General features: G+C 46.7%; 1 protein-coding gene across 2 annotated transcripts; it reads left to right on the top strand.

The window, feature by feature from the left end:
• Positions 1-1,137: 1,137 nt before the first annotated feature.
• Rit1 (Ras like without CAAX 1) lies at positions 1,138-13,458 on the top strand. Of its 2 annotated transcripts, none has more exons than XM_052180109.1 (6): positions 1,138-1,257; positions 1,615-1,759; positions 1,895-1,951; positions 9,239-9,312; positions 9,527-9,718; positions 12,275-13,458. In XM_052180109.1, exons 2-6 carry the CDS (start codon positions 1,654-1,656, stop codon positions 12,503-12,505), a joined length of 660 nt encoding a protein of 219 aa, XP_052036069.1. In that variant the 5' UTR covers positions 1,138-1,257; positions 1,615-1,653; the 3' UTR covers positions 12,506-13,458. The 2 variants fall into 2 exon arrangements, with proteins under 2 accessions (XP_052036069.1, XP_052036070.1); XM_052180110.1 differs by lacking the exon at positions 1,138-1,257 and adding an exon at positions 1,304-1,434.
• The last annotated feature ends 14,528 nt before the right edge of the window (positions 13,459-27,986 follow it).

The raw sequence follows: 27,986 nt of genomic DNA, 5'->3' as shown, positions 1-27,986 counted from the left end.
ACTTGGAAGACTGAGACAGGTTTACTGTGGTTTTGAAGTCAGCCTGGTCTGTGAAGTAGAACCCTAAACCATTCCTTCTGTTCCCTCCTGGTCTCCCCTCAGCACTCTTATGCTGAGAATGGTCAGGAACTGTAGACTAGCTTAAGCTGATCACCTACATCCTGTCTCCAACAGAAAACGGAAGTGGAAGTTGCAAGAATAAAGCAGGAAAGTTTAGCTACATGTGATGTGCAGAGTGGATGAAGATAGTGCCCGGCTATGCTGGTTTGTTTTTTATGAGACTGGGTCTCACTGTAGCCTTCACTAGCTTGGAACTCAAAGAGAGATCCCTGTCTGTCTTGTCTATAATTTTTCATTTGTAGTCCAGACGGGTTACAAACTCAGAGATTAACCTGCCTCTGCCTCTGGAGTGCTGGAATTAAAGGCATGAGCTGCCTGCTTTTTAAAAAAGTATTCATGTGTCTGTTTTTGCCTACCTGTATATATGTGCACCATCTTCATTCCTGATGCCTGCAAATGGTCAGAAGAGGGTTGTGGATCTGAAACTGGATGGTTGTGAGCTACTGTGTAGGTGCTAGAAACTGAATCCAGATTCTGTGCAGAAGCAAGAAACGTTTTTAACTACTGATAATTTCTCCAGAGCTCTGCTTTGAAGACAGGGTCTGAGGTAATCCAATGTGGAGTTTAGGCCCAAGGCTACTTGCACCAACACCGTCCAAATGCTTGCATTATAGGCCTGTGCTTGCATCCTATCTGACTTGTATTTGTCTTTATAGTTTTAAAATTTAAAAACCTAACTAGAATAACTGGATCTGGTTTTGGTTTCGAGAGCTTGTGATGTGACAGCTTTTTTGGAAAATGAAGTGCTGCTGTGTAGCCAGTACCCGTACCCTAATGTAATCCTGTATTTTGGTAAGATTGAGGGGGTGTGAGATTGTTGTGCTGTATATCTGGTGACAGATATTTTCCCTCCGCCAGCAGCAAATAGCCCTAAGTTGATCACTTTAATATCTGTTCGATTAATGGAACACCCATTTATATAAATCCCAGCCTTGAGATTCCTACGTGACCAGAGGGCTTTGCGAGTCGGAGCTAGGCGTAGGGCGGAGCAGAGTCTCTGTCAGCTGTGGGGGCGGGCTCAGGGTCCCGCCCCGCCCACCGGCGCCATCTTCCAGGACCCGGGCGGGGCCCTGAGCTGTGGGGCTCAGCTGGGGAAGGAACGCGGGTTACCACCCGGACTCGGAACTGGATTCAGAGGTACGGGCACAGGTGGATAGGGAGGCGGGTAATGGTGGCGGGGGAGTGGGGAGGCACGGCCACCGGGCAAGAACCTGGCAGTGTCAGGCAGCCCTCAGCACTCATCCGACTCCTTCCTACTGGCAAGCTGCCTCAATCTGAAGAGAAGTCCAAGTTCGTTTTAGTTTTCTGGAAAAAGTAAGTTTGGAAATCTATGATATGTTTTAGGACTGAGACTAATGGAGGAGGGAGAGGATGTGGGCTTCTTAGCGTTCTGCAATGAGCAGAGTAGGCCACGATGTTTGGGGACGGACTCGGGGTACTCACACTGCGGTCAACTGTTTCCATCCGGGATTGAATGTTCTGTGCCTTCTCTAGGAGGCCTTTCCCCGGGGCCCAGAACTGCCCAGGAGGACAATGGAGTCTGGAGCTCGCCCAGTTGGTAGCAGCACTAGCAGCCCTGCAGCACTCTCACGGGAATACAAACTAGTGATGCTGGGTGCTGGTGGAGTTGGGAAGAGTGGTAGGTAACCTTTTCCATCTGCCAGAAAAGTTTGAAAAGCAATACTCAGACTAGATGGATTGCTGGCTCTTGTGCAAAATTGATAGTTAAAATACTTAATGCTCACTGTCATGAGTTCCATTTCTTGTTTTGAAGCCATGACAATGCAGTTCATCAGCCACCGATTTCCAGAAGATCATGATCCCACCATTGGTAAGTCAGCTCCTTGTTTCTATTTCCAGATACATCCTGTGAAAGTATCCTAATAGATTTAAAGTTTAAAAAATAATATTTATAGCCTAAGCTTGTTTTTGTATATAATCATACTTACTTAGAAACAAGAATAAACATTTATTTTAGACTTCAAATGTACATTTATGCTATCTTTCGTCTTTGGATAATGTTGATAAGAGACAAACTGTCTTTTTCACTTAAGGGCAGATAATGTGTTGTTAGATTAAAGGAAAAGTTTAAAGGCTACTCAGTGAAATCTTTTCTTGCTATCACTGTTAAGGGTCTGACATGAGACTAACCCTGAAGTATGAGTCAGCTGGTTTGAACTTCCACAAAAGGAAGCAGAAAAACAAGTAGAGCCAGCCTGCTGAACTCTTAGCACCAATCTTCCACTTGAAGCTCTTCCTCTATTTCCTTATCTTTGCAGCTTGTTGTATAGTAATGTCTTCTCCTGTGTCTTCGGAATCTTTGGCTGTCATATGTTGGTAGAATGCTGGTGGAGTAAATCTGTCTGCCTGGCCCCACCTGGGGAGTGAATCTGAGACTCCAGCCATACATACCAGGCAAGGGCTTTGCCACTGAGCCACACCCCCCAGCCTTGTTTTGTCTTGTAGTTGTGTTGTTGTCTTCCTTTGTTGACAGGTCGAGGCCCAAGCCTTGAACTCATAGCACTCCCTTTGCTTAGTCAGGGATCTGAGGCTTGACCCCCGCGCCCAGTTCTGTGGTTCGTGGGTTGTATTGTTATTGTTATTGTTATTAGCTGCTATCTGCTATAGACTAAAAATGTTACAAAATCATACGGAAGCAGTTTTGATTCTGAGTGATTATCTAAAGGAAAAGTAGGGCCGAGGAGGGCACGAAGCTCTGCCATTAGCTGGGAGTGGTGACAGACATCTGTACCCAGCACTTGGGAAGCAAAGGCGGGAGGAGTGTGTCACTTCAGTGCCAGTCTCGGTTGCATAGAAGTTGGCCAAGAAAACATAGTAAGGTCCTGTCAAAACAGAAACAAAGCCTGCTGGTCGCTGCCCGTGCTCGTTTTATCCAGCATACGTGTCTGCGGGTTTGGGAAAGATAGAAACACTTGTCTTTTTAGCTAGTTAAGTGGGCCTCGCACAGGCTAAGTCCACGCTGTGCCACGGAACTGCATCCTGGCTCTGCTGTGTCAACTTTAGAACATTGTTTCAGAGACTCAGACTGGTCTGGGAACTCCATGAATAAAGTCAACTCAGGGCTTAGGGTCTACTTCAGTCCAGGCAGTAGCTCCAGGCTGCCCACCGGTGGCTCCCAGTGCAGAGCCCAAATTCAAATTGTGTCAGCTTTAGTGATTCCTCACTAGACTGAACTGGTCTGTGCCATGTGGCCGGGCGGGTCAATATCTACCCTCTGTTACAGGGTGAGTGTTTGCCACCCTGCCCTCCTGTACTGCTGGCTCCTGGGTGTGGGTATAGACTGGCTTTCTATACCCGCCTAGTTATTCTGACCTTGTTTATAGTGAGAACTAGCCACACCTAGAGATTGGCTGGAAAATGTCACATGTTCATCCCAGCTGGGCTCAGAGCCCAGACCTGGAGCTCAGGCCACAGTCTAGTGGCCCATGTCCTAACTTCTGTCCTTGGTAGAATGGTAGGTAAGTTCTGTACCGCCTTTGTTCTGCTTTCCTATACCGGCTTGTAGAACTATCAGAATAGGCGGAATTTCCTTTGAGTGTGTCCTGGTACCTGTCTGTTTCTTGTCCTGTGATGTAATCCTGACCAGCTAGCTGCTCAGGGCTCCTCTCTACCTCATTCACTGGCCACTGATAGTCTTCTATGTTAACATGGTCGCTAACATGCAGTATAGTGAAGTTCACTGGCCAGCATACAGTTTGAGATGTAAGCTGCAACAACTAGGAACAAACTTGGATGGATCTGTGAACTTGGTGCTGAAGAAGCCCATGGACCCTGGGACTTGCTATGGTGGGGTAGATGGGGCTCTGAGGCTGAGGATCATGCACCACCTGGTAACTCTTGAAGAAGGAGGAAATCTAACTTTTCCTGGGTCTCTCTTCACTGAAATCTGCTCATATAGCCTATCACTTAGCATCTGTGGTAAAGACACTTGCCCCAATAGCCTAGTGACCTGAATTTATGCAAAGCCCATGAAAAGATGGAAGGAGAGACTTCACTTTACAAAATTGTCTTGGTCTCTATACACACACCTTGGCACATGTGGGTATGTATACACACACACACACACACACACACACAGTCATATCATTATATAAATGATCTTTAAATAAACAAGATAAAAACTAAAAGAACTCCAGAAGCAAGCCCTCATCTCTTTTGTATATTTTTGGAAGTGACACTAGACAATGTTTTTATTTGCGGTGCTCAGTGTTAAACTTTGGGGATTGTGTGACAAGCATTCAGCTATCAAGCTATGTCACCAGCTTTCTTATTTTTTCTACCCTAAGAAGGTTTCATTGGTTTGTCTACAGTGTTGTGGATTAAATTCAAGGCCGAATATATCTTTTGCAAATACTCTACTGCCGATCGATGATCGATACTCCTGCCTCATCAACTCCCTTTCTTTTTTAAGATCTATGTTTATCTTGTGGGTATGGGTGTGTGCATGGATGTTTGTCTCCACACCACAGTGTGCCTGGTGCCTGAAGACAGAAGGACGTCGGGTCCTTGGGAACTGGAATTCTGCAAAGCTGTGAGCTCTCATGTGGGCAAAACTAGGTGAACAGCAGGAACCCCCAAATCAGTCCATCTTTTGCTCTGTTCTGCTGCTTGCTCAGAATCGTGAGATCCAGCAGTCAGTGCACATGCATCTTGAGCACAAGGTGGATGAAAGAAAACTGCAACTACAGAAGTGACTACATGTGTGTACTCACAAATAAGCACATACGTACATGTGACAGAAGTTAAAATCCAGTGTCAGTCCCAACCACTCAGTTTATTTTAAAAATTACCAAATAAATAAATAAATAAATAAAAATTACCAATCTTAACAGACAGTGATCTCTAATTCAAGAAGCATTGATTAAATCGACTTCTTTATCTCTGAGAAAGAATCAGAAGTGGGGATTGATTTTTAAATGCTCGGGGCCAGTGATATGGCTCAGTCGGTGAAGGCACTGTCACCAAGTCAGCCCTGAGCTTGGTCCCAGTAACCCTATGGTTACTGCCCCCAAAACCAGTTCCTGTTCTCCTCTCAGCTCTGGAGCCTTGCTATGTCGTGGGCTGGGAAGTTTGTTCAACATGGTAGAAAGAGGAGCAGCTCTTAAAAGTTGTCCTCTGAAGTCCACATGCACTGTGTGACATGTGTGTGCCCAAGTGCACACAAACCTGTAATGGATTTTAAAATGGGAAAGGGAAATTATCTTGGGGTGTATGCAGCCAGTTTTTTGGTTTTGGTTTTGTTTCAAGACAGGGTTTCTTTCTGTAAACCTGGCTGTCCTGGAACTCACAGAAGTCTGCCTGCCTCTGCCTCCCAAGGGGGTAAGATTAAAGTTGTGCACCACCACATCTGGCAGGGGCTTTTTTTTAAGGTTTATTCATTTTATATATATGAGTACACTGTAGCTGTCTTCAGACACTCCAGAAGACCCTATTACAGATGGTTGTGAGCCACCGTGTGGGTGCTGGGATTTGAACTCAGGACCTCTGGTAGAGCAGTCCGTGTTCTAACCACTGAGCCATCTCTCCGGCCCCTAGACCTCATTTCCTTATGTTTTTGGAGTAGGTAGTATCTAGGGTAGGAGTGGAGTCAGGATCTTATGTAGCCGAGGATAGCTTGAGCTCTTGGCTCTCCCCTCCACGTCCCATGTCCTAGGATTGTTAGCCCGCACTTTCTAACTGCTGTCTGTGGCATGGCGCATGCCTGAAGTCTTCTGTGCGGAGGAAGAATGATTGTAAGTTCAAGGGCCAGATTTTTTATTTAAGTCTCTCTCAAAAATAAAAATGTTCTTGGACTGCTGAGGCAGGAGGCTTACAAACTGAAGGACCATCTGTTCTACAGATCAAATTCAAGACTAGCCTGAACAACCTAATGGGACCTGGCACAGTGGCTTGCCACAAGTTAAAGACTAGAAAGGACTACAGTGTGAATCTCTGCAGCAAAAGAAACAAAGTAAGAAAGAACTGCCTGTGCAGCTCACTGATAGGGCTTGTCTTTCAGAGAGGCCTTGGGTTCTCTTCAGTGCAGTAAAAGGAAGAAATATCAGGAGGCTGATCTTAGTGAGTGCCAGGCCAGCCCACTCTATATATCAAGTTGGCCAGCCAGGGCTACATAGTGAGACGCTATCTCAAAAACAAAAAAATAAACAACAACAAAAAAGTGAAATGAGGGGCTGGAGAGATGGCTCAGAGGTTAAGAGCACTGACTGCTCTTCTGAAGGTCCTGAGTTCAAATCCCAGCAACCACATGGTGGCTCACAACCATCCGTAATGAGATCTGATGCCCTCTTCTGGTGTGTCTGAAGACAGTTACAGTGCACTAACATATAATAAATAAATAAATCTTAAAAAAAATTAAAAAAGTGAAATTAAAAAAATTTAAAGGGCTTAACTATCTCCTGCTTGTACCACATGCTAACACCCTGAGTGTAAGCCCCAGTCTTACAGCTAACAGCAATGTGCAGAAAAGAACTTGGTTCTGCAATGAAGGGGTTACGACTTTTTCTAGCAAACAGTGAACCTGTGAGGGATGCTTCACTGAAGGTAGCTAGCACACTGGCCGCTCTTGCAGGGTCACAGATTTAGTTACCAACACCAACATGGCAGCTCAGAACCATCTGTAACTCTAGTTCAAGGGGACCTGATGCCCGCCTTCTAACCTCTATGGCATCCAACATGCACGTCCAGCCAAGATACTCATAGGCATAAAATAAAAATAACTCTTTAAAAAATGGTGTGGAGGCTCAGACTTCCGCCTGGTCTCTGGGCTGAGCTGTGAAGATGAGCTGCGGCACGTGCTGTGCACATGGCCTTCCAGTCAAGGAGCCCTGGGGTAATCGCTAATTAACTGTGGTTTGAAGGGGACATCCAGTATTTTAGGATTGTTGGATTGTTCTAAAGACAGTCTCACCTGTAATTTTTGGCCTCAAACGCACAGAAATCTGCCTACCTCTGCAGTCCTCATCCCATTGTGGGATTAAGGATGTGCCCTACCACACCTGGCCTTTTGCTGGAAAATGGAAATAGTAATACTGTATTGGATTATTGTGACTATTAAGTGATTTAGTGCATATAATTTAGCCTTATCTTTTATGTGTTCTTTTATAAATGATAATTGGGACTAAGGGTGTGTACCACTATGCCCAACAGTTACGATATTTCTTTAGTATATTCATGATGTGTGTGGGGGTACTTATGCCACAGCACATGTGTGAAAATCAAAAGAAAAACTGTGGGTTTTGTCCTCTCCTACTTTTATGTAGGTTCTAAGGGTTTAATTCAGGTTAAAACTCAGAGCTAGGGCTGGAGAGATGGCTCAGTGGTTAAGAGCACTGACTGCAGTTCTGAAGGTCCTGAGTTCAAACCCCAGCAACCACATGGTGGTTTAAAACCATCCGTAATGAGATCTAGCACCCTCTTCTGGTGTGTCTGAAGACATCTACAGTGTACTTAACATATAACAAACAAATAAATCTTTAAAAACAAAACAAAACAAACAAACAAACAAAAAAAACTCAGAGCTATCTTTGGCCCTGGCCTAATATTTTAAAAGAAATTCTTTCAGGATCCTTATGGTGCTTTTAGTAAGAATGACCCTACAGGCTTGTGTCTTTGAAAGTTTAGTCACCAGGGACTGAAACTGTTGGAAAGGATTAGAAGGATTAGTGGTTATGGCCTTGTTGGAAGAAGTGTGTTACTGAAGGTAGGCTTTGAGGTCAGGCCTTGTCTCTGTGTACTTGCGCTCTCTCTCTCTCTCTCTCTCTCTTTCTCTCTCTCTCTCTCTCTCTCTCTCTGTATCAGGTTGTAGCTCTCAGCTATTGATCTAATGCTATGCATGCTGCTGTGCTCCCCCCATGGTGGTAATGACTGTAGGTAAGTCCCCAGTTAAATGTTTTTTTTTCATAAGAGTTCTTTGGTCGTGGTGTGTCTTTACAGCAATTGCTTTTCTTTACTCTTGCCTTCCTTCCTTCCTTCCTTCCTTCCTTCCTTCCTTCCTTCCTTCCTTCCTTCCTTCCTTCCTTCTTTCCTCCCTCCCTCCCTCCCTTCCTTCCTTCCTTTTCTTTCTGTTTTTTAAGACAGCATCTTCCTTTGTAGACCTAGCTGATCTAGAGCTCATTGTGTAGACAAACTTAGCCTTGCGTTTACAGCGATCCTCCTGCCTCTGGTTCTTAAATTCTCAGAGTTTACTTTTAGGCAAGAATGATAGCTGTGAATAAGATATATGACCACCCATGAACAAAGAAAAACCTATTGTATGCCCTAACCTGTTTATCTTGATGAATTTAGTAGCATCCTGAGAAAATAAGGCACATAAGAACAACTCAGGGGCCAATGAGATGGAGCAACAGGTAAAAAGCATTTGCCCCGCTAGCCCAGTGACCTGATTCCCATCCCAAGAACGCATATAAAGGTATAAGGAAAGAGGCAACTCCACAAAACTGACCCATGACCTCCATATGCATCCATTCACATCATACTCAGATATACACATCAACAATACTAACAAACTTTTAAAAAGAATTTTGGTGGACTTGAACATTAAAACATTTGCTGTACACGCCAGAAACAAGAGTTCCTTTCAGGTCCCCAGAACCCAGAACTGCCTTATGTATTAAATCCAGCCCTCAGAGTCAAAGACAGATGCTCCTGTGAGAGCTGCCTGGTGAGACCCAGCAACAGCCCTGGGGCTCCACTCGTGTGTACCCACACACAGGAAAACAAACTTAGAAGCTGCATAGGGCCTGGGAGTACAGCTCAGTGAGAGTAGAAAACCTGCCTAACGTTTGAACCTCAGGATCGAGGTCTGGCTCCACAAACAGATACACAGACAAAAAATAAAACTTAAGTGGGACAAGTTTTAAAGTCATTGCTTCTTCCTGCATGTGAGGGTGTGCTTTGTTTGTTCATTTGTTTTGGGTTTTTTTGTTTTTGTTTTTTTGAGCAGGGTTTTTTATGTAGCTCTGGTTATCTTTGAACCGTCTCTGCAGTCCAGACCTGCCTTGAACTCACAGAAATCTGTCTCCCTCTGCCTCCTGAGTGCTGGGATTAAAGGTGTGCATAGCCTCGTGTTCTTATAACAGACCTTTCTTCCCTCCTGTAGAAGATGCTTATAAGATCCGGATCCGCATTGATGATGAACCTGCCAATCTGGACATCCTGGACACAGCAGGACAGGTACCAAGCTCAGAGCCATATGAGCAGAGTGCGTCCTCTAGGCCAGGGAGCATGCTTCTGGGGTCAGTGTCACTAGTTTGTCTCTCTTAATTTTCCATGCTTTGCCTCAGAATAGCAGGTAACTGACATGCTGTTTCTTTATTCTAAAGTAGACAGTGCTGTCTGTGGAAGTCCACGTTACAGCAATGCATTCTGGACCTTTGTTTCCTTCTAGGCAGAGTTTACAGCCATGCGCGATCAGTATATGAGGGCAGGAGAAGGATTCATCATCTGTTACTCCATCACGGATCGTCGAAGTTTCCATGAAGTTCGGGAGTTTAAACAACTGATTTACCGAGTCCGACGCACTGATGATACACCGGTGGTTCTTGTGGGAAACAAGTCTGACCTGAAGCAGCTGAGGCAGGTGAGGAGTGTCTGGGTAGTGTGGGTAGTCAGTTTGTTTCTTGGTCTGCAGGGACCTAAAATAGAAAATGAACAGTATCTTCTCTTGGCCTTGGACTTGAGAATTTCCCTTATTATAGGTAAAGTTTAGATTTTGGAAATCAGTACACAGGAGTTTAAACAGTTAATAAGCTATCTGTGGCGTGTACCTGTAACTTTAGCACTTAAGAGGCTAGGCCATACATTTAAGGCCAGCCTGGGCTACATAGACCTTGGCTTAGTTAGTTAATCAACAAATAAACAAATGGCAATAGAACACTCATTAAATAAAGAATCATGAGCTGTTTATTTCATAAATCTTCGGAAATGTTTGGGTGTGGTTTATCAATTGAACTCCTGCCTAGCATACACATGGACCTGGGTTTAATCCCCACTACCACAAAATAAATTTTTTTTTAATTAGGTATTTGCTTTATTTATTTACATTTCAAATGTTAACTCCTTTCCACATTACCCCACTGAAAACCCCCATTCCATCCCCCCTCCCCTTGCTCACCCCCCCAATAAATTTTTTTAAATTAATAAAAGCTAGGGCTAATAAGAGATCTCAGATAGTAAAGCAGTTGCTGTGTCTTGTAAACCCAGCGGCTGAAACTCAATGCTAAAATCCACGTAAAGGTAAAAAAGAGAACACTCACACAGTTGTCCACTGACTGTCATACATGTGCTGGCCATGCAGGCCTCACACACAGTGTACATAACAATAACTTACTACTTTAAAAATAATAAAAATGAATTATAACTTGAGGGTTGGAGAGCTAACGGAATAGTTAAAACCAGTGGCTGCTCTCGCAGAGAACTTGTGTTCCTTCCCCAGCACTCACATGGTGGGGCTTAAAACTGTCTATTCCCCCAGTTCCATGAGATCCAATGCCTTTGGCAGCCATGGGCACTGGGCGTGTACATAGTATACGGCCATACATATAGGCAAAACACCCATACATATAAAATAATAATAATAAAAATTATATATAAAAAAGCTATACTGTAACTTCAGAAACAAGAGAAATGATTGAGGGTTTTTCTAATTTTTTTTTTCTTAAGAAAAAAAAAAAAACAGGGTATTACTATGTTGTCTTGGCTGGCCTGAAATTCTCTATATAGGCCAGGTTGGATTTGAACTGGCAAAATTCCATCCTTCTGCCTCCCAATTGCTGGGATTAAAGGCTGTGCCAGGCGATGCCCCCGTCAGTCTAGCAGTGATTTGAATGGAGTGGAGTGGTGTAGTGTGCACTCCCACAGCTGCGAGTAGGAGTGGTGTGTATCAGTCAGGTCTCCTGGGTCGTGGGATGCAGTCAGGAGTCTGTATGTAAACCCTCACTGTCTGGAGGAGACAACGAGACGCAACCGAGCTGTCCAGAAGCAGGTGGAAGTGTGGCACGGCCTTAGCCGAATGCTTCCCGCTGGCTCCTGACAGGTCTGTGCTAGCGGGAGCAGGTATCCCTCTCCCCTTCTGCTTTTCTTTCTTAAAAGCAGTAGTATAAAGAAACTACCATTATCAATATTCATATTTACTTGATAACTATTCCAAAAAAGTTGCCTTGAAGGGCTAGGTCCCAGTCCCATCACTAAAGTGATTGTAAGAAGGCCTGAGTTCAGCCGGGCGGTGGTGGCGCACGCCTTTAGTCCCAGCCCTTGGGAGGCGGAGGCAGAGGCAGGCAGATTTCTGAGTTTGAGGCCAGCCTGGTCTACAGAACGAGTTCCAGGACAGCCAGGGCTACACAGAGAAACCCTGTCTCAAAAAAAAAAAAAAAAAAAAAAAAAAAAAAAAACCAACAGTTTTTGTTTTTAGAGCTAGGTAGGCATGGTGGTCTGTGCTTACAATGCCAGCACTGGGTGGGGGGGACAAGCAGAATCTCTGGGTTTGCTGGCCAGCCTATGTGGCAAGCTCCAGGCCAGTGACAGACCTTTTCTCAGAAATGAAAAAACACAGGCTGTAGGGTAGTTCAGTTGGTAGTGTCTGCTTATTGCTCAGGAAGCTGGGCATGGTGGTGCACAAGGCAGAGGCAGGTGGATGTGTGAGACTGAGGCCAGCCTGATCTATAAAACAAGTTCCTGGAAAGCCAGGCCCAGAGAAACCCTGCCCTGAGAAAACAATGTAAAGAAATTATGCATAAACCAGGCTCACGGCACATACCTGTAATTCTGTCACCATGGGGCAGAAAGTTTAGAAGGTCAGAGATGAGTTTGGCTGCCCTGGATATAAGACTGTGTTTAAAGAATCTCGAGGATCAAATTGTGAAATCCAATTGCTAGAATTAAATCTGCCTTTGAAACACTTGTCAACCCTCAAAAACAATCTTGAAAGTTCACTAGAAGTAGAATCATGTAGTGTGAAGTCATGTAGTGTGAAGTCATGTAGTCCCCTCTTGGTCTCAGGCACATGAGGCTGTGTACTCTGCTGGCACTGTCCAGTGGGGGAGGGGCTGTCCTACTAAGAATACCCATTTACTCTTGTGACAGTTGTCACTGCTGCCTGCTGTGCACGATGCATTTTCTCCTGTTTGTGCCTTTGAAGGTCTCCAAGGAAGAGGGGTTGTCTCTGGCTCGAGAATTCAGTTGTCCCTTTTTTGAGACCTCTGCCGCCTATCGTTACTACATCGATGACGTTTTCCATGCGCTTGTACGGGAGATCCGTAAGAAAGAAAAGGAGTTAGCACTGGCCATGGAAAAAAAGGCTAAACCCAAAAGCAGCGTATGGAAGAGGCTGAAGTCACCGTTCAGGAGGAAGAAAGACTCGGTCACCTGAGGGAAGTGGGAAGTGCCTGCTGTGAACTGCGGGGCTCCTCGATGCAGTCCAGTAATCTGCAACAGTGAGCCAGTGAGCATGCAGTTTGTGTGCTCCTGCCACGTGGTTATTCTAAATGTCACTGGCAAGGGGACTCACCCACCGACTGGGAGTTGTCATTGACTTACTGTCTAAAGCCCTGTGCTAGGTGACTCTGACTCATGAACTCATCAGGGCCATGTCTACTCCTTAATTGTCATGTTAGAATGTGGTCGGCCATTGTTTTGGTTATGTTGCTGATGTAAATGTATTTGTGTAAATCCTGTCTCCCCAGGAGAGCATGTGTACTGTGTGCCCTTGACTACGTTTACAACAGAAGCTTGTGTTGTGTTCTCCCCACCACCCTTCAACCTGAGCTTCCTAGTACTGTCTCACAGAAGGACCTCTGCCTTGTGTAGCCACACTGTGCGTCCTGGAGACAGACCAGAGATTGAGTACGGAACTGGTGGGAAAGGCAAGCAGGCATCCTCGGAGAGCACTCCTGTGGCGGACCGTGGAGAGCAGAGCTTTAGGGAGATCCTGCTCTGCTCACACAAGAGGACATGGCCAGGAACAGGAGGGTCAGAGCAGTATTCCTCCAGTGAGCCCCAGAGCACACGTCTGACCCAAAGGCACTCAGGTGGTAAAGAGACAGAAGCGTACATGTCTCTGAACATGCTTGATTCTTCCTTCGGTGTCTGCCTTTCTTTCCCTGCTTCTGGAGCTGGGACCATTGCTAAATCACTTGAATCTTACTGAAATCCTTTGTTGACTTAGGCATGTGGCTCACTGCTGTAATCCTAGTATTTCTAAGTCTGAAGCAGGAGGACTACCATGAGTTTGAGGTTACCCCGGATTATAGAATGAGAGCCTGTCTCAGAAAAACAAAACCACAAGTAAATAAAAACAGATTCTTTCTTAGGACTGCTATGCCACAGGCTGTGTCCAGTCTTCTATCCCCTTTGAAGAGTCAGGCCAGGCCTGGTGAGTTTTAGGCCTTTCATTCAACTAATGTTATTGGCCAAACAGAAGAGCCATCGGGAGTCTGAGTAAAATTGTGTCCCTTGACCGCAGCAGTCCTTAGACTCAGGGCTCGGAGGTCTGTGGAGTCTCTGTCCAGTGGAGCAGTCCTGAGGCTTTAGTACTCATATGTGTGAAATGGCTTCATAATCACAAGATTGCCTCAGAGCTGTCAGAGCAGCCTCAGAGAACATACGACTTTGCTTCTGTGTGTAACTGAGACTAGTCCTGAAAGAAACAGCGTGAACTGTTGGGTGAGCTCTCCGTCCTGGCGTCAGGATTATGTGCTGGCTGAATGTGCTGTGTGTGGTTTGGGTGCCTCCGGCAGCACCCCTTGAAAGGTACCACTTAGCTTTCTGCTCCCCACTGTCAGAGGAATGGCACAGCTGTGATCCAGATTCCACAAGGAGCCTCTGCTGGGACTTTTAAATTCTGGATAGTTGTCTTTTGAAAATCCTGGTAACTTTTGCTACAATGAAAATTGTATTTTAATACTCAAGCTATCAAAAAATGAAAGACCCAAGTTCAAGTCTGTCCAAAACAGATGCCATAGCACTTTGGAGAAGCTACAAAGTAGAAGAGTGCAGCGGCCACCTCTGAACAGTACCTCACTGGAGAAGGACTGCCAGACCGAGTGCCACCCCTGCTCCGTTCTCAGTCTGTGCGACTGTCAGCTGGGCCAAGCGAGGCACTGTCAGCCGCAGCAATCGAAGACTGCCACGGCGGTAGAAGACCACTGCTAGAAGGACCTGTAAGGGAATCTGTTCTGTATGAGGAAACTGCAGTGAGTATTTTTAAGGCTGTCCCTGTCACAAGTTGGATTCTGGATAAGCTAGTCCCTTAATTTGCATTGAGAATTGTATTCATGGTGCTAGGTAGCTTCAGAAGTGCAGTGTGTGTGAGCCGGAGAGCCTCCTCCATGACCCACAAGCTTCAGGTCATCGGGCTGGGCAGCCTGAAGGCATGAAAATCAAATATTCCCTGGAGTTCTGAAGAGAAGATTCAGGGACAAGTCAAAAGGCACTGAAACTGTGTTGAAGGCAGATTAGTAATTACAGTCGGTAGGGAGATGTGTTTTAACCTTGATATATTAGAGAAGTATTGCGTGCACCTGGAAAGAAGCTCTTCAATGGCACACCTGCATATGAGGCAATCTGTGCAGCACATTACAAGATGCTTAAGCAATACGTTGCATTTCCTTTCCTTTTTTCTTTTTAACCTATAGGTGTGTAGAAATGTCTAGAATCATTTTTTTTTAAGTACATTCAGGTTAGAGAGTGTGGCTTTACCTTCATTTCTCTGTTTACTTATTGACATGGGTGCATTCCAATACTTTTGTTTTTATATTTTATTTGTGTGGGTGGGCAGGAGGTCGCCTGAAGTCTATCTCAGTGCTCGCATACAGGGAACCAGACCCTCTAGCTAGTGTGACAGTGTCTTCCACTGGGACCCAGGAGATGGCATCCAGGCAGAAGTCAGAGCTCTGAGGAGGGTTCTGGGGACCTGTCGCCCTCTGTTCTGAGCAGCACGGTGCCTAGTGCTGGGAGAGGGTCTTCAAATCTTCCAGCAGCTGGAACAGTAGGGGGCAGTTCATCTACCGCCTCAGCTGGACACCTTGTCTGAAGAACAGAGCGGCATCATGGGAGAAGATCACTGAACAGGCCCTCTCCATGGAGGATGGCAAGCTGCTCTTTACCACAACGATCTTGAGGTGGAACAGCTAGTGTAGCCCGCCGTTGAGAAAGCTTATGAGGCCTTTGTGAGGGCCCTTCCATGTCAGAGAAGTCAGATCCTAACCATTGGGCTGTTCCTTTGGGGTCTCAGTCAAGATATCTTACACCTTCCCCCAGAGCAGCGCCACAGTCTAGTGAGAGGGCTCAGTGGGTAAAGTGGGCAGGTGAAGGTAAGACTCCCCTCAAACCTTAGTTTGATTCAAGGATCCACCAGGAAGTTGTCATTTGTCTTATATGCTGTGTCATGTGCCCTGATCCCACAAAATAAATAAATAAAAGGATGTTCAAAAACAAAACGCCAGCAGGGAGGTGGTGGCAGCACATGCCTTTAGTCCCAGTAGTCTGTGGGCATTCTCTGAGTGTGAGGCCAGCCTGGTCTACAGAGAGAGTGCTAGGACGGTCAGGACTACACAGAGAAACTGTCTCAAACTGCTTTCTTCCCCCGAAGTGGAAACTTAGGGGTGTTTGGAAAATCGGTTCGATGGTATTTTGCTGGGGCTAACACGTGAAGGAACATTTCACTGAAGCAGACACAGGAGAGAGGATGTTCTACTAAAGCAAAGCAAGTGAAAGGACACGTGATGAAGGAGTCTTTGCTAACAACGCCCATGTATTGGTCTGCCTTGCATTGCGTGGTTGAGCTGCGTTTGTCTGGACGCCATGGAGAGAGGCACACGGGAGGGTTTCTGGTGGTGAGCTGCAGTTCATTGCTACTTCTAAGGACTGGCTGATTGGATGTGTGTAGTGAGGCAAGAGCTGTGTTGAGGCGAGGCACACGGGGACACTGGGTGTTTGGAGGGTGTAGATAGGACTCCACGGAGTGACAGAGGCTGAGCTTGGCTAGTGGGTCTCACAGCTTCGCTGAGAGTCACAGGAGAACTTCTGACGTTCCTGTCAGTCTGTCCTGCTGACTCAAGCGGAGGCTGAGGACTGGCTGTCTCTGCCAGGTCATGTTGCCACTGTTGCTAACCCCACTCTACTGAACTGGGCTGCTGGTGTATCTGTGAAGTGTATGCGAGTGGATAGAGCTGCTGCTGCCTGCTGACCTGTGAACTGAACTGCTGATTTCCAGACAACACAGGTGGGAGTTGCTCCAAAGAGCCTTTCGAAACAGGTCCACTTCTGTATCCTCACTTTCCAACTACCTCTGGCGGCTGGTGGCTTACAAGGAAGGTTAAAGCATTTAAGAACCATCATTAAAAATAGGACTGGAAGCAGGGCAGTGGTGGCGCACACCTGTAATCCCAGCACTCTGGGAGGCAGAGGCAGGCAGATTTCTGAGTTCGAGGCCAGCCTGGTCTACAGAGTGAGTTCCAGGACAGCCAGGGCTACACAGAGAAACCCTGTCTCGAAAAAACCAAATCCAAAAACAAACAAACAAAAAGATTTGTTTATTTTTATTTTATGTGTATATTTGTGCCTGCTAAGCCGCACACCCTACACTTGGGGCCTAAGGACATCAGCCTCACTGGAACTGGGATTGCAGGTAATTGTGAGTCACAGTTATGAGTCCCCCTGATGTGACTGTCAGTAACTGAACCTGGGTCCTCTGGAAGAGCAGAGTAGTGACACTCTTACCCTAGGAGCTTCCCCCTCCCCCATCTCAGGCTTGGAAAGAAGGAGAGGGGGAGAGGCAGCTCAGCAGTTACCGGTACATACAGCTCTTCTAGAGGATACCCACAACCGCCTGTCACCCCAGCTCCAGCAATACCTCTGGCCACCATGGGTGCCCGCACTCCAGGATCATCTCACACACACACACACACACACACACACACACACACACACACACACACACACACTTATTTTGTGTTTCCTAGAACAGGTTGGCTTCTAACTCAGCAGGCTTCTCTTGGTTTCAGGAGGCTGTACCCTACCTGCCCCACCTGCCCAGCGTACATCCTTTTTTTTTTTTTTTTTTTGAACTTTCAGGAGTTAACTTTGACAGTCACATTAAAAGTGAGTTCAAGCTGGGTGGTGGTGGCAGCAGTGGCAGAGGAAAGTGCACACACCTTTAATCCCAGCACGTGGGAGGCAGAGGCAGGCAGATTTCCAAGTTCAAGGCCAGCCAGGTCTACAGACAAAGTGAGTTCCAGGATAGCCAGGGCTACACAAAGCAACCCTGTCTTGGAAAACAAAACAAAACAAAAAAAACCAAAAAAAAAAAAAAAGACAATTCAAGATTGAAAACATTGGATTGTATGTTAGACATGCTCAGCTCGAAGTGAAGATTTAAAATCGTTCCCCGAGTTTCATCAGCTTAACTGGCACTGAAATGTAGGTGGCGTAACCGTAAAAGGAGGTCGTGTAAGATGTTTGCTCTTTGATTAAACATTGTTCAGTGAGCCCTCTGGGTCTCTGGATGCCCACACTGTACAAATTAATTTTATTTTCTTCCTAGTAATTATGAAGCAGGTGTCATTTGAATTAGGATCCAAAATTAGCAAGCATTCCTGTAGGGCACAGTCTCTGGTGGAGTGGGGATGATGCCAGTGCCTCCCTCTTGGTGGACTGTCTCTGCCATGCGGTTCCCTGTGGCACTATCTCACCATCTGTGTGAAGAAAGCACTTGCTGAGGCGCCTTTCTCTGCTGCAGGGATATTCTTTCCCCGGGACAGCTGGCCTGTGTTGACTTGCTTCTCCTTCTAGTAGGAACATGGGATCAAATAAAGTCTGGAGGATTAACTCAGCCTTTAGCTCTTAGCAAAATGCAGTCAAACTGCACACGACTTAAATCAGTCTCTCAAGCGTCACGGTCCTATATCCCTTTATTCCTTCTTAACGGAAGGAAGGCTGCTGCTGAGTTGGGAAGGCAGAGCACATAGACTCCTTTAAGAGAGAGCACTGCATGAGCCGGGAGTTCGAGACTTTTGGCAACATACTGTGTTCCAGCAGAAAGCAGACCTGGGGTGCTGGGCCGGCAGCCTAGTGGGTAGAGCAGCGGCCTTCTTTGTAGGACATGCTGGAATTCCATACAGCCAGGCAGAGCTGTGAATGCCCCTGCTCCTGAGTAGGTGGTAGAGGCAGGAGGATCAGCAACTGGAAATCACCCTCAGCAGTATAATCTGTATAATGGGTTTAAGGCCAGCCTAAGCAATATGAAACTGACCAAACAGACAAATATGGGCACAGTGAGGCACACCTGTAATCTGAACACTTGGAACCAGCAGTTCAAGGTCAGCCCAAACAACTTGATGAGATGAGTCCAAATTTTTTTAATTAAAAACTAGGGACCTGGATAAACAGCACTCTGCCAGCGTCCGTACAGAGGACTAGGACTCAAGGCTGTCATTGAAAAGTAGACAAATGAACCCTGATGCCGTGACAGAGCTCAGGCAGCAAGTCAGGAGGCCTGGGGACAAGCAAGAAAGTCTCTTTTTTCCTGGGTGGGTGAGTGGAGGATTTTTTCATTATCGGATTTCCCTGTATAATCCTGGTTGTCCTGGAACTCTCTGTAGACCACTCTGGCCTCAAACTCCCATAGCCCCATCTGCCTTGCCTCCTACGAACCCACCACCACTGGGGACATAAACAAAAAAACAACACTATGAAGGAAATCACCAGACAGATGAGATAGAAAGGGCTTAATGTTTGGGATGTTCTGAAACTGCTAATCAAGGTGGGGCTTTTTTGTTTGTTTGGTTTTGGTTTTTGGTTTTTGGCTTTTTAAAAATTTTAAACATAAATCTATTGCAGCTATTATTATTATTATTATTATTCCCCTCCCTTTTTTTTCAGCTGATTAAATTTTAAAATGAGGTTGCATTGAGGCAAAATTACTGGGATTTTAGTTTTGTCTCAGAATCACTTTTTGTTTGTTTGTTTGTTTTTCGAGACAGGGTTTCTCTGTGTAGCCCTGGCTGTCCTGGAACTCACTCTGTAGACCAGGCTGGCCTCGAACTCAGAAATCCGCCTGCCTCTGCCTCGAGTGCTGGGATTAAAGGCGTGTGCCACCACTGTCTGGCTTTTGGGATTACTTTTTTAAAATGTGTGTGTGTGTGTGTGTGTGTGTGTGCGCGCGCGCGCGCTCGCGCTTGCGTGCATGCCGGGCCATGGTGGCACATGCCTGTAATCCCAGCACTCTGGGAGGCAGAGGCAGGTGGATTTCTGAGTTCTAGGCCAGCCTGATCTACAGAGTGAGCTCCAGGACAGCCAGGGCTACACAGAGAAACCCTGTCTCGAAACAAAACAAAACAAAAAAAAAAACAAAATAAAACACAAAACAAACCTGTGTGTATGTGTGTGTGTGTGTGTGTGTGTGTGTGTGTGTGTGTGATCCTCAGCACACATGATGGCATCATGAAGTCACCCAGGTTTCGGAACAAAAGCTGCGGAGATGGGGATGGGGACGCTCCATTCCTGCCCTGGCTGGAGATTTAGTACAATGTACTCTGATCCAGAAGACACTCAATTCGCCCCTAACATCTCGGCCAGACACCTGCCCTCAGGGACCTGCGGAGGCGAGAGAAGAAGAGCGGGACCACGCGGTCAGCACAAAGTCTGCTCTTGACCCCTTGACTGCATCTTTGCTGGAAGGCTTCACGTGCACCTGCTCTGAAGGATGTCAAGAGACTGGGAATATGGCTCAGTTGGTGTGAACACGAGGACATGGGCTTGATTTCTAAAACCCATATTTACTTTTGTGTGTGGTGAATCCTTAACGTTGGTGCTCATGAGTCAGAAGCAGGTGGGTTCTAAGGGCTTTTCTGGATGCCTATCCAGCTAACTTAGGCCAGTGAGAGACAGGTCTGAACACACAGCGGCTGGTCCTGCCCATGCAAATGTGTCCACACTGACAGAGGCACTTCGGGAGTCTCGCCTAGATTTTCTGACCACGCCTGCTTTCACTTTCCTAGAGGAGAATTTGTGGGTCATTGCTGATCACCGTTACCACATCACCCCAAACAACTCCCAGTTCTGAGTTGGACCCAAACACTTCACACAAATTCTCTATCACTGAGTCACAGTGTTCACTCCTTTTTGTTGCTTCAGTGTTGGGGATGAAACCCAGGGCTTCACAAATGCTGGGCATGTACTACACTGCAGAGCTCAGGGCCTAGCCCTTGGCCAAACTGCGTTTGAAACTTGGGCTTAGGATAAGAAGGGAAATATGAAGCCTTATTACGTTTACTTTGAACCAGCTTCTGGGAGGAGACTGTGTCCATTGCCTTCATGCCTTTATTGAGCCCCTGCTGCCCGCAAGCGTGGACAGCCGCCCCTGCCGCCTGCAAGCGTGGACAGCAGGGCTTCGGCCTTGGTGAGAAGGGAACACGCCATTCTCAAAGCTTTGGTTCTGTGCTGTGGAGTAAACAATTCTGATTCTCAAACACACAATGTGATGAGAGATTTGGATCCCTCCTGGGAGCAGCAGCATGGGGAGAGAGGCACCTGCCAGCCACTCAATAATTGGTCACTGAATGCCAGGCTAGAAAAATGTCTGGAGGACACTGGACGGAAGTGAGTCTAAATCATAAGAGTACTCAATGTCTGTGACTGCAGTCACCGGGATGTGCTTGAGGACACTGGAGAGTCTGGGTACAATCTCATTTGCATTAATTCCCATTCATTTGTTTCAGGTGGGGGATGGCATGCCACACGGAGGTCAGGAGACAACGTGTGGGAGTCAGCTGTCCGCTCCCACCGTGGCCGTTCCAGGGATTTGATCACTCTTCAGGCATGGCCGCACACACCTGCACACAGTCATCTCACCTATAGGCTTTGTTTGTATCTTAAATCTCCACACAAGACCAGCCAGGTGATAAAGGCACTTCCTGCCAAGCCTGACAACATGAGTTAGGTTTCTACTACATGGTAGGGAGAACCAGCTCCCCGGGGCTGGAGAGATGGCTCAAGGGTTAAGAGCACTGGCTACTCTTCCAGAGGAACCAAAATCAGTAGCCTTTATGCACATGGGGTTCACAACCCAGTTCCTGGGGTCCAGTGCCCTCTTCTGGTGACCTCAGGCACTGCACATACACAGTGCACAGATGCAGACAAAATACCCATATATATAAAAGAATAACCAACTTCCAAAAGTTGTCCACTGACCTCCTCGTGTATATGTTGGCACGTGTGTGTGCATACACACATAAATAGAATCGAATTAACAAAACTGGAATTGGGTGAGGCTGCTGTTGCACACGAACGACATCACTTTACCTATGCCGGGACTGCAAGTATAGATTCAATCAATTTTATACGTCTTTGTGCTCTAAATTGTTTAAAAAAAAAAAAAAAAGAACTGCCCAGCCACGGGCAGAAGAAGCCAGCAACCCCAGCACTTAGTAAGGACGGGTTCAAAGCAGAGGCTGGCTTTCCTGCAATGAGACCTTCATCCCCCAAAAAGCAAAAGGGCGGAGTGGGGGTTGGGGGAGGGAAGCTGCTTACAGGTCTGACGCCAGCCACTGCTCTTGAAGCATTTGAAGAGAACTGAAGCAGTAGCTGTCTGCCTCTGGAGCGCAAGCTTCAGCAAGCTGGTGAGACCAGGTCGGGGCCTTTCCTAGGATAGAAATTCCTTCCCAAGGCTTTGTGAGGAATCAACAAGAAAAGTATCACAGAGAGAGAGAGAGAGAGACCTGTGAGGACACAGGGTTGTGTCCCAAGATCATGCATGACCACCCCACCCCACCCCACACGCTGGTCCTTCCTAGCACCAGCACTTACTTCCCGCAAGGACCCGACGTCTCCAAGAATTGACACGGGACATCGTCCTTCAGGGCAGTCCTTCAGCCATAACGACCTATCTTCCTTTTCAAAATTGATTCAGAAATCCTTATGACAGGTGTTGGTCCAGCTTAGCACTAAAGAGAAAAATTGACAGAAACCTAGCAGAAATTACTTAGGGAATGATGTTACCTTGTTTGGGGGGAGAAGTCACTCGGGGTTGGTTGTTGGATTTGTGAGATGGGTCTTTTTTGTTTGTTTTGGTTTTTCTTTTTCTTTTTTGTTTTGTTTTTGTTTTTTAGGGTTTTGTTTGTTTGTTTGTTTGTTTGATTTTTGTTTTTTTGAGACAGTGTTTCTCTGTATAGCCCTGGCTGTCCTGGAACTCACTCTGTAGACCAGGCTGGTCTAGAACTCAGAAATTCGCCTGCCTCTGCCTCCCAGAGTGCTGGGGTTACAGGTGTGCGCCACCATCACCTGACTTGTTTTGGTTTTTCGAGACAGGGTTTCTCTGTGTAGCCCTGGCTGTTCTGCAACTCACTCTGTAGACCAGGCTGGCCTTGAAGTGAGAAAGGTCTTATTTCTTGTGCTGTAGCTCAGGCTGGCTGAGAGCTTACAGTATCCACTATCTTTGCTTCCCTAGTGCTAAGACCACAGCACATTTGGCTTATTTGCTTTTAAGGTTAAATGACAGCAACACTAGGGAGGCAGAGGCAGGCAGATCTCTGTGAGTTTGAGAAAGCCTGGGCCTACAAATCAAGTTCAGGACAGTCAGAGCTTGTTACACAGAGAAATCCTATCTTGAAAAACTAGGGGTGTGGGGGAGAGATTTAAAGTCAGATCTTGCAGGCAATTCACCTTTAATTATAACACTTGGGAAACTGAACATCATCCTGGGCTACATAGAGTTTGAAGCTAGCCTGGGCTACCTGCAAACCAGTGTCTTATAGCACGTCCTTGAGATTGAAACACGCCATCCTGCAAGGAAGCTCCTTAAACTTCAAAGTAAACAATCAAAATAGCTTCAGGAAGTCCCTGAAACTGACTGGATTTACCAGTCCCTCCTTCCCAAGTGTGAACAATAAAGGCTGCAGAGCGACTCTCTGGCCAGACCAGCCCCAGGAAAGGATGGGTTGTAGAGCTGCCTGGCCAGGAGAGTGAGGCTCAGACCAGCCAGGCTGCCGGGACAGGCCGCCTGCCCTCTGACCCGCACTGTGCTCCAGGCACCGTGCTTTCACCCATGAGCTCTGGCTCACGCTGGGGTGGGCTTTGATGATGCAGCTGTCAGTCAGTCATTTCTGCTCCTTAGTGACTCCTCAGCCATATGTCCTCAAGTTATCCCGGAGTAAAATTCTTAGTTCACCAAGCTGGACTCTGCTGGTGTTATAGTAGGCTCATTATTTGGAGTATGTTGTGTATCTCCCCAGGAAAAGTCTGTCATGCTACACACAGTCTTTTTTCTGTAAGTGGATGCCATGTGTGTGTGAGAGATGAGTCTCATTTCTGATTCTGTAGCCTAGGCTAGCTGAGAGAGAGCTCACAGCATCCCCTGACTATTTCTCCCAGGTGTATGACTGCATTATGAGTGCCTGGTGCCCACAGAGGTCAAAAGAGGATGTTGGATCCTCTGACACTGGGTTATGGGTTCCAGATCCTCTGCAACAGTAACAACTGGTCTTAACTGCTGGGCCATCTCTCCAGCCCCAACACTCAGCCCTTTAAAAGAAAAATAGTTGGTGGGTTGGAGAGATGGCTCAGAGACTAAGAGTGTTGGCTGTCCTTCCAGAGGTCCTGAGTTCAATTCTCAGCAACCACATGGTGGCTCATAACTGTCTATAATGAGATCTGGTGCCCTCTTTGCCTGCAAGTACACATGCAGGCAGAATGCTGTTATACATAATAGATAAATAAATCTTTTTTTAAAAATTTTTTTTTTCTGAGACACGGTTTCTCTGTGTAGCCCTGGCTGTTCTGGAACTCACTCTGTAGACCAGGCTGGCCTCGAACTCAGAAATCCACCTGCCTCTGCCTCCCAGAGTGCTGGGATTACAGGCGTGCGCCACCACCGCCTGGCTAAATAAATCTTTTTTAAAAAAAATATTTAGATAAAAATTATTTGGCATAGTGACACACACCTTTAATTCCTGTACTTAGGAGGCAGAGGCAGAGGCAGGAGGATTTTTATGAGTTGGAGATCATCCTATTCTGCATAGAGAGTCCCAGAACAGCCAGGGCTACATAGTGAGAACATATCATAATTAATTAATTAATAGAAAATAAAATAAAAACAAAACAGGGTGGGATTTTCCCAGCTATAACTTCAGGATTCAGGAAGCCAAGGTGAGAGGATTGCTGTGAGCTACAGACCAGCCTGGAATATAGAATACAGAGCAAGACTCTGCTGAAGTGGAAAACTAAGGGTTCTTTGGAAAGTCAGCTGTGCTGGGTGGTGTTTGGCTGGGGCAAACATGTGAAGGAGTGTTTTCCTGAAGTGGCCAAGGTTAGCAGCGGCAGCTCGATCCACTCGCAGACATTTCACAGATACACCAGCCGTCCAGTTTGGTGTAGTCAGGATAGCAAACACGAATCAGTCATAGTGTGTGAGTCTCACTTAGCAAAACTCCATTTGAGGCTGTCTCAATCACTCTGTCAATCAGCCCGAGCCCAAGGAAGCACCAGACAAGCTGTGGCTCCCCACCAGAAGGCTTGTGGTGTGTGTCTCTCTATGGAGTCCCTATGCCTGGGGTGGGGGAGTGGGGGATGGGGTGGGGGTGGGGAGGGGAGCACCAAGCAGACTACTTGTGCGTCATTAGCAAAGACTCCTTCACCCCGTGTCCTTTCACGTGCTTGCTTTAGCAGAACAGCCTCTCTCCTGGGTCTGCTTCAGTGAGATGTTTCTTCACGAGTCTGCCTTAGCCTTAGCCTTTCACTGTGTCCACTTCAGCTAAAGTTCCTTCGCGTGTTTGTCCCAGCAAAACACCATCCAATCGACTTTCCAAAGAACCCTTAAGTTTCCACTTCAGTCTGTCTTAAAATTAAAACTAAAAAAAAAAAAAAAAAAGTTCTTTGAGTTACTTTGAAAGAACTGGTGCAGCCAGGCGGTGGTGGTACACACCTTAAATCCCAGCACTTAGGAGGCAGAGGCAGACAAATTTCTGAGTTCGAGGCCAGCCTGGTCTACAGAGTGAGTTCCAGGACAGCCAGGGCTATACAGAGAAACCCTGTCTCGATAAAACCAGAGAAAGCGAAAGAGAGAGAGAGAGAGAGAGAGAGAGAGAGAGAGAGAGAGAGAGAGAGAAAGAAAGAAAGAAAGAAAGAAAGAAAGAAAGAAAGAAAGAAAGAAAGAAAGAAAGAACAGGTGCTTCTGCTGTTGGTTTTCCCTGTTCCTCATGGGGACAGTGTTCACCTATGATGAAAATCCAGCAGTTGGGAAGTGGAGGCCGGAAGACTGTGAGTGTGAAGCCAGCATAGTCTAAAAATCAAACAAACCAAGAAAAAGAGTGAATCACTCGGGCTGGAGAGATGGCTCAGCGGTTAAAAGCACTGACTGCTCTTCTGAAGGTCCTGAGTTCAAATCCCGGCAACCACATGGTGGTTCACAACCATCTGTAACAATATCTGATGCCCCATTCTGGAGTGTCTGAAGACAGCTACAGTGTACTTACATATAATAAATAAATCTTTAAAAAAAAAAAAAAAAGAGTGAATCACTCTGGCCTCTAGCCTTGGGAGGCAGAGAAACCACAGTCTGCCTTCCCAGCACCTCCACCAGGAGCACTGCCTGGTCCTGCCTCCTATTTCTGCAGAGCACCTCAGAGTTGGTAAGCGTATATTTATCATTATGATATTTGGTGAATTCCTCTCTTCTGCTAACTATCTTCAAGAGAACTCTTGCTTAGCAACGGCTCACATCCCCTGAGACTCACGTTAGTGTGTACCCTGTCGGGGCTGGGGAAAGAACTCAGTGGTTCCCCAGCGCCGCCCAATACAAGAAAAAACATCTTTTCTTCATTTGTATTATTTGAGACCTGGGGACAGTTTTATTAAAAGTGTAAGAGAAAACAGGGCAAGCAAACTGCAAATTGTGTAGCTGGGAGGAGGGGTGATGACAGGGAGGAGGTGAGAAAACCCTGCACGCCAGAGAAGGTAGGCCCGGACCCGGGCCTGCGGCAAAGAGCGAAGAAAATGAAGTGTCAGAGTAGCTCAGAAGCAGGCCCAGGCTTAGCTGAGCTGTAAGGCTCGGTGAGCCACTGGAGCAGTGTTTCATTTGGAATAAATGTCTTCATTTAAAGGAGCGGAGTAATCATTACTACTAACCCTACCCTCTCAGGGGCTGGAGAGATGGCTCAGAAGTTAAGGGTGATTGCTGCTCTGAAGAGATCCTAGGCTTCTTCCCAGTACCACGTGGTGTTTTAGAACCATGTTAACTCCACTGCGTGTGTGTGTGTGTGTGTGTGTGTGTGTGCGCGCGCGCATGCTCTCTCTCTCTCTCTTTCTCTCTCTCTCTCACACACACACACACACACACACAAACAGGCAACAACTCCTACACAAAAAATAAACAAATCTAAAACCAATTGTCTCCCCTGGTGGTTGAGGCCTTACAAATCACAGCTATTTTATAGGCCTGTAACCCAGAGCTTCAAACAGTTTCTTAGACAAAGGGGCTCATGAGAAAACAATGTAAGAAGTCCTGGCCTGGAGCATCCTGTGTGTGTGTGTGTGTGTGTGAAGTGCTGTCTACAATCACAGTCTCCCAGCTTCAAGAAAACCAGGCTGCACCACTGTGCCTATTTAATCTGAATCAGTCTTTATTCTGCACGTGTGTGGCGCATGAACAAGGTCCACATACAAGATAGCATTACATGTTGCAGGTTAGCGTCACAGCAGTATGCAATTTCACACAGTTCATGTTAGCTTTTTCTGTTTTTTTTTTCTTTTTAGTTTGACACTTTTATTTTTGAGTTTTATTTTTACAAGAGAAGACACAAGGTAAAGAAAGATGACCACTTTGGAGAGGGATCGTGGTGAGGGCAATGTCACTGTGACCAGTATTAAAAGTCTTCCATGTCCCCCTCCTAAGTAGGTCCCCTGGTCCCACACAGCACTTCTGTCTGCTCTCCAGCACAGCACTGTCCACAAACACTGTGGTGGCGGCCAGCCGTGCTGAGAACTGAAAGAAGGAAGAACTCAAGAGGGAACTTCTGACATTGTGACTGGTGCTCAGAGTCCCCAAAGAGTGGAGAAATCTCCATAGACAGACTGGCTGCTGGGAAATCAGGAGTGACCTTTCCCTAACCTAGTCCTAACCACAAGAGCCTTGTGCAGAAGCTAGGATATGACTCTCTTGTCTTTCCGCGGACAGGGAGAGGCGCTCCGCCTCCGCCGAGCTCTGTGAAGAATAGATGTGAGAGCCAGAGTCCGCTAAGAAGCTTTAGGATACCGAGTCCAGGGCATGATGGGTCAGGCCTGAGGTAGGAGGGAGGAATCCTGTACTGCCCACGCCTTTGCCTTTTCTTGGCAAAGACACCGAGGCAGCCCCGAGCCTGTGGAAGTACCGGCTCCCCCGCCAGCACCCGCTGCTCTGCAGATCCAGAGGATGCAAGGGACTGAGCTGCAGGGGAAGGGGAAGGGAGGAGCGCGGTGAGGCTGTTTCCCAGACTTCTCAGGGGGAGCTACAGAGGCACACACAGCGGGACAGAGGCCAGGCTCCACCTGTCACTTCGCATAGCTTCTCCTCCGAAGGAGCTGCTCAGTGACTTCTGATCTTTACACATTAAGGCGACGAAAAGGAACCATTTCAATTTTTTCCCTAATGGGGCTTAGAATGCTCCTGCCGGGTTTTCATTAAACTATGTCAAAATGCCTTTTTAGAAAACAAAAAGTATTTTCTTCTACGTATGATACAATATTTACATTCCATGGGTTAAAGGACGGAGACTAGTGGTGTGATCCCAGCTGATGGCGAGACACTGAGTCAGATTATGGGATGTAAGAGCTGACCACAGCAAGAGCACAGTGGGGTTTCCTGCCTGTACAGGACTGCTCTG

This window comes from Apodemus sylvaticus, chromosome 4, assembly GCF_947179515.1.
Source record: "Apodemus sylvaticus chromosome 4, mApoSyl1.1, whole genome shotgun sequence".
In the NCBI taxonomy this organism is placed as follows: domain Eukaryota; kingdom Metazoa; phylum Chordata; class Mammalia; order Rodentia; family Muridae; genus Apodemus; species Apodemus sylvaticus.
This window is presented reverse-complemented; position numbering and strand designations above follow the sequence as displayed.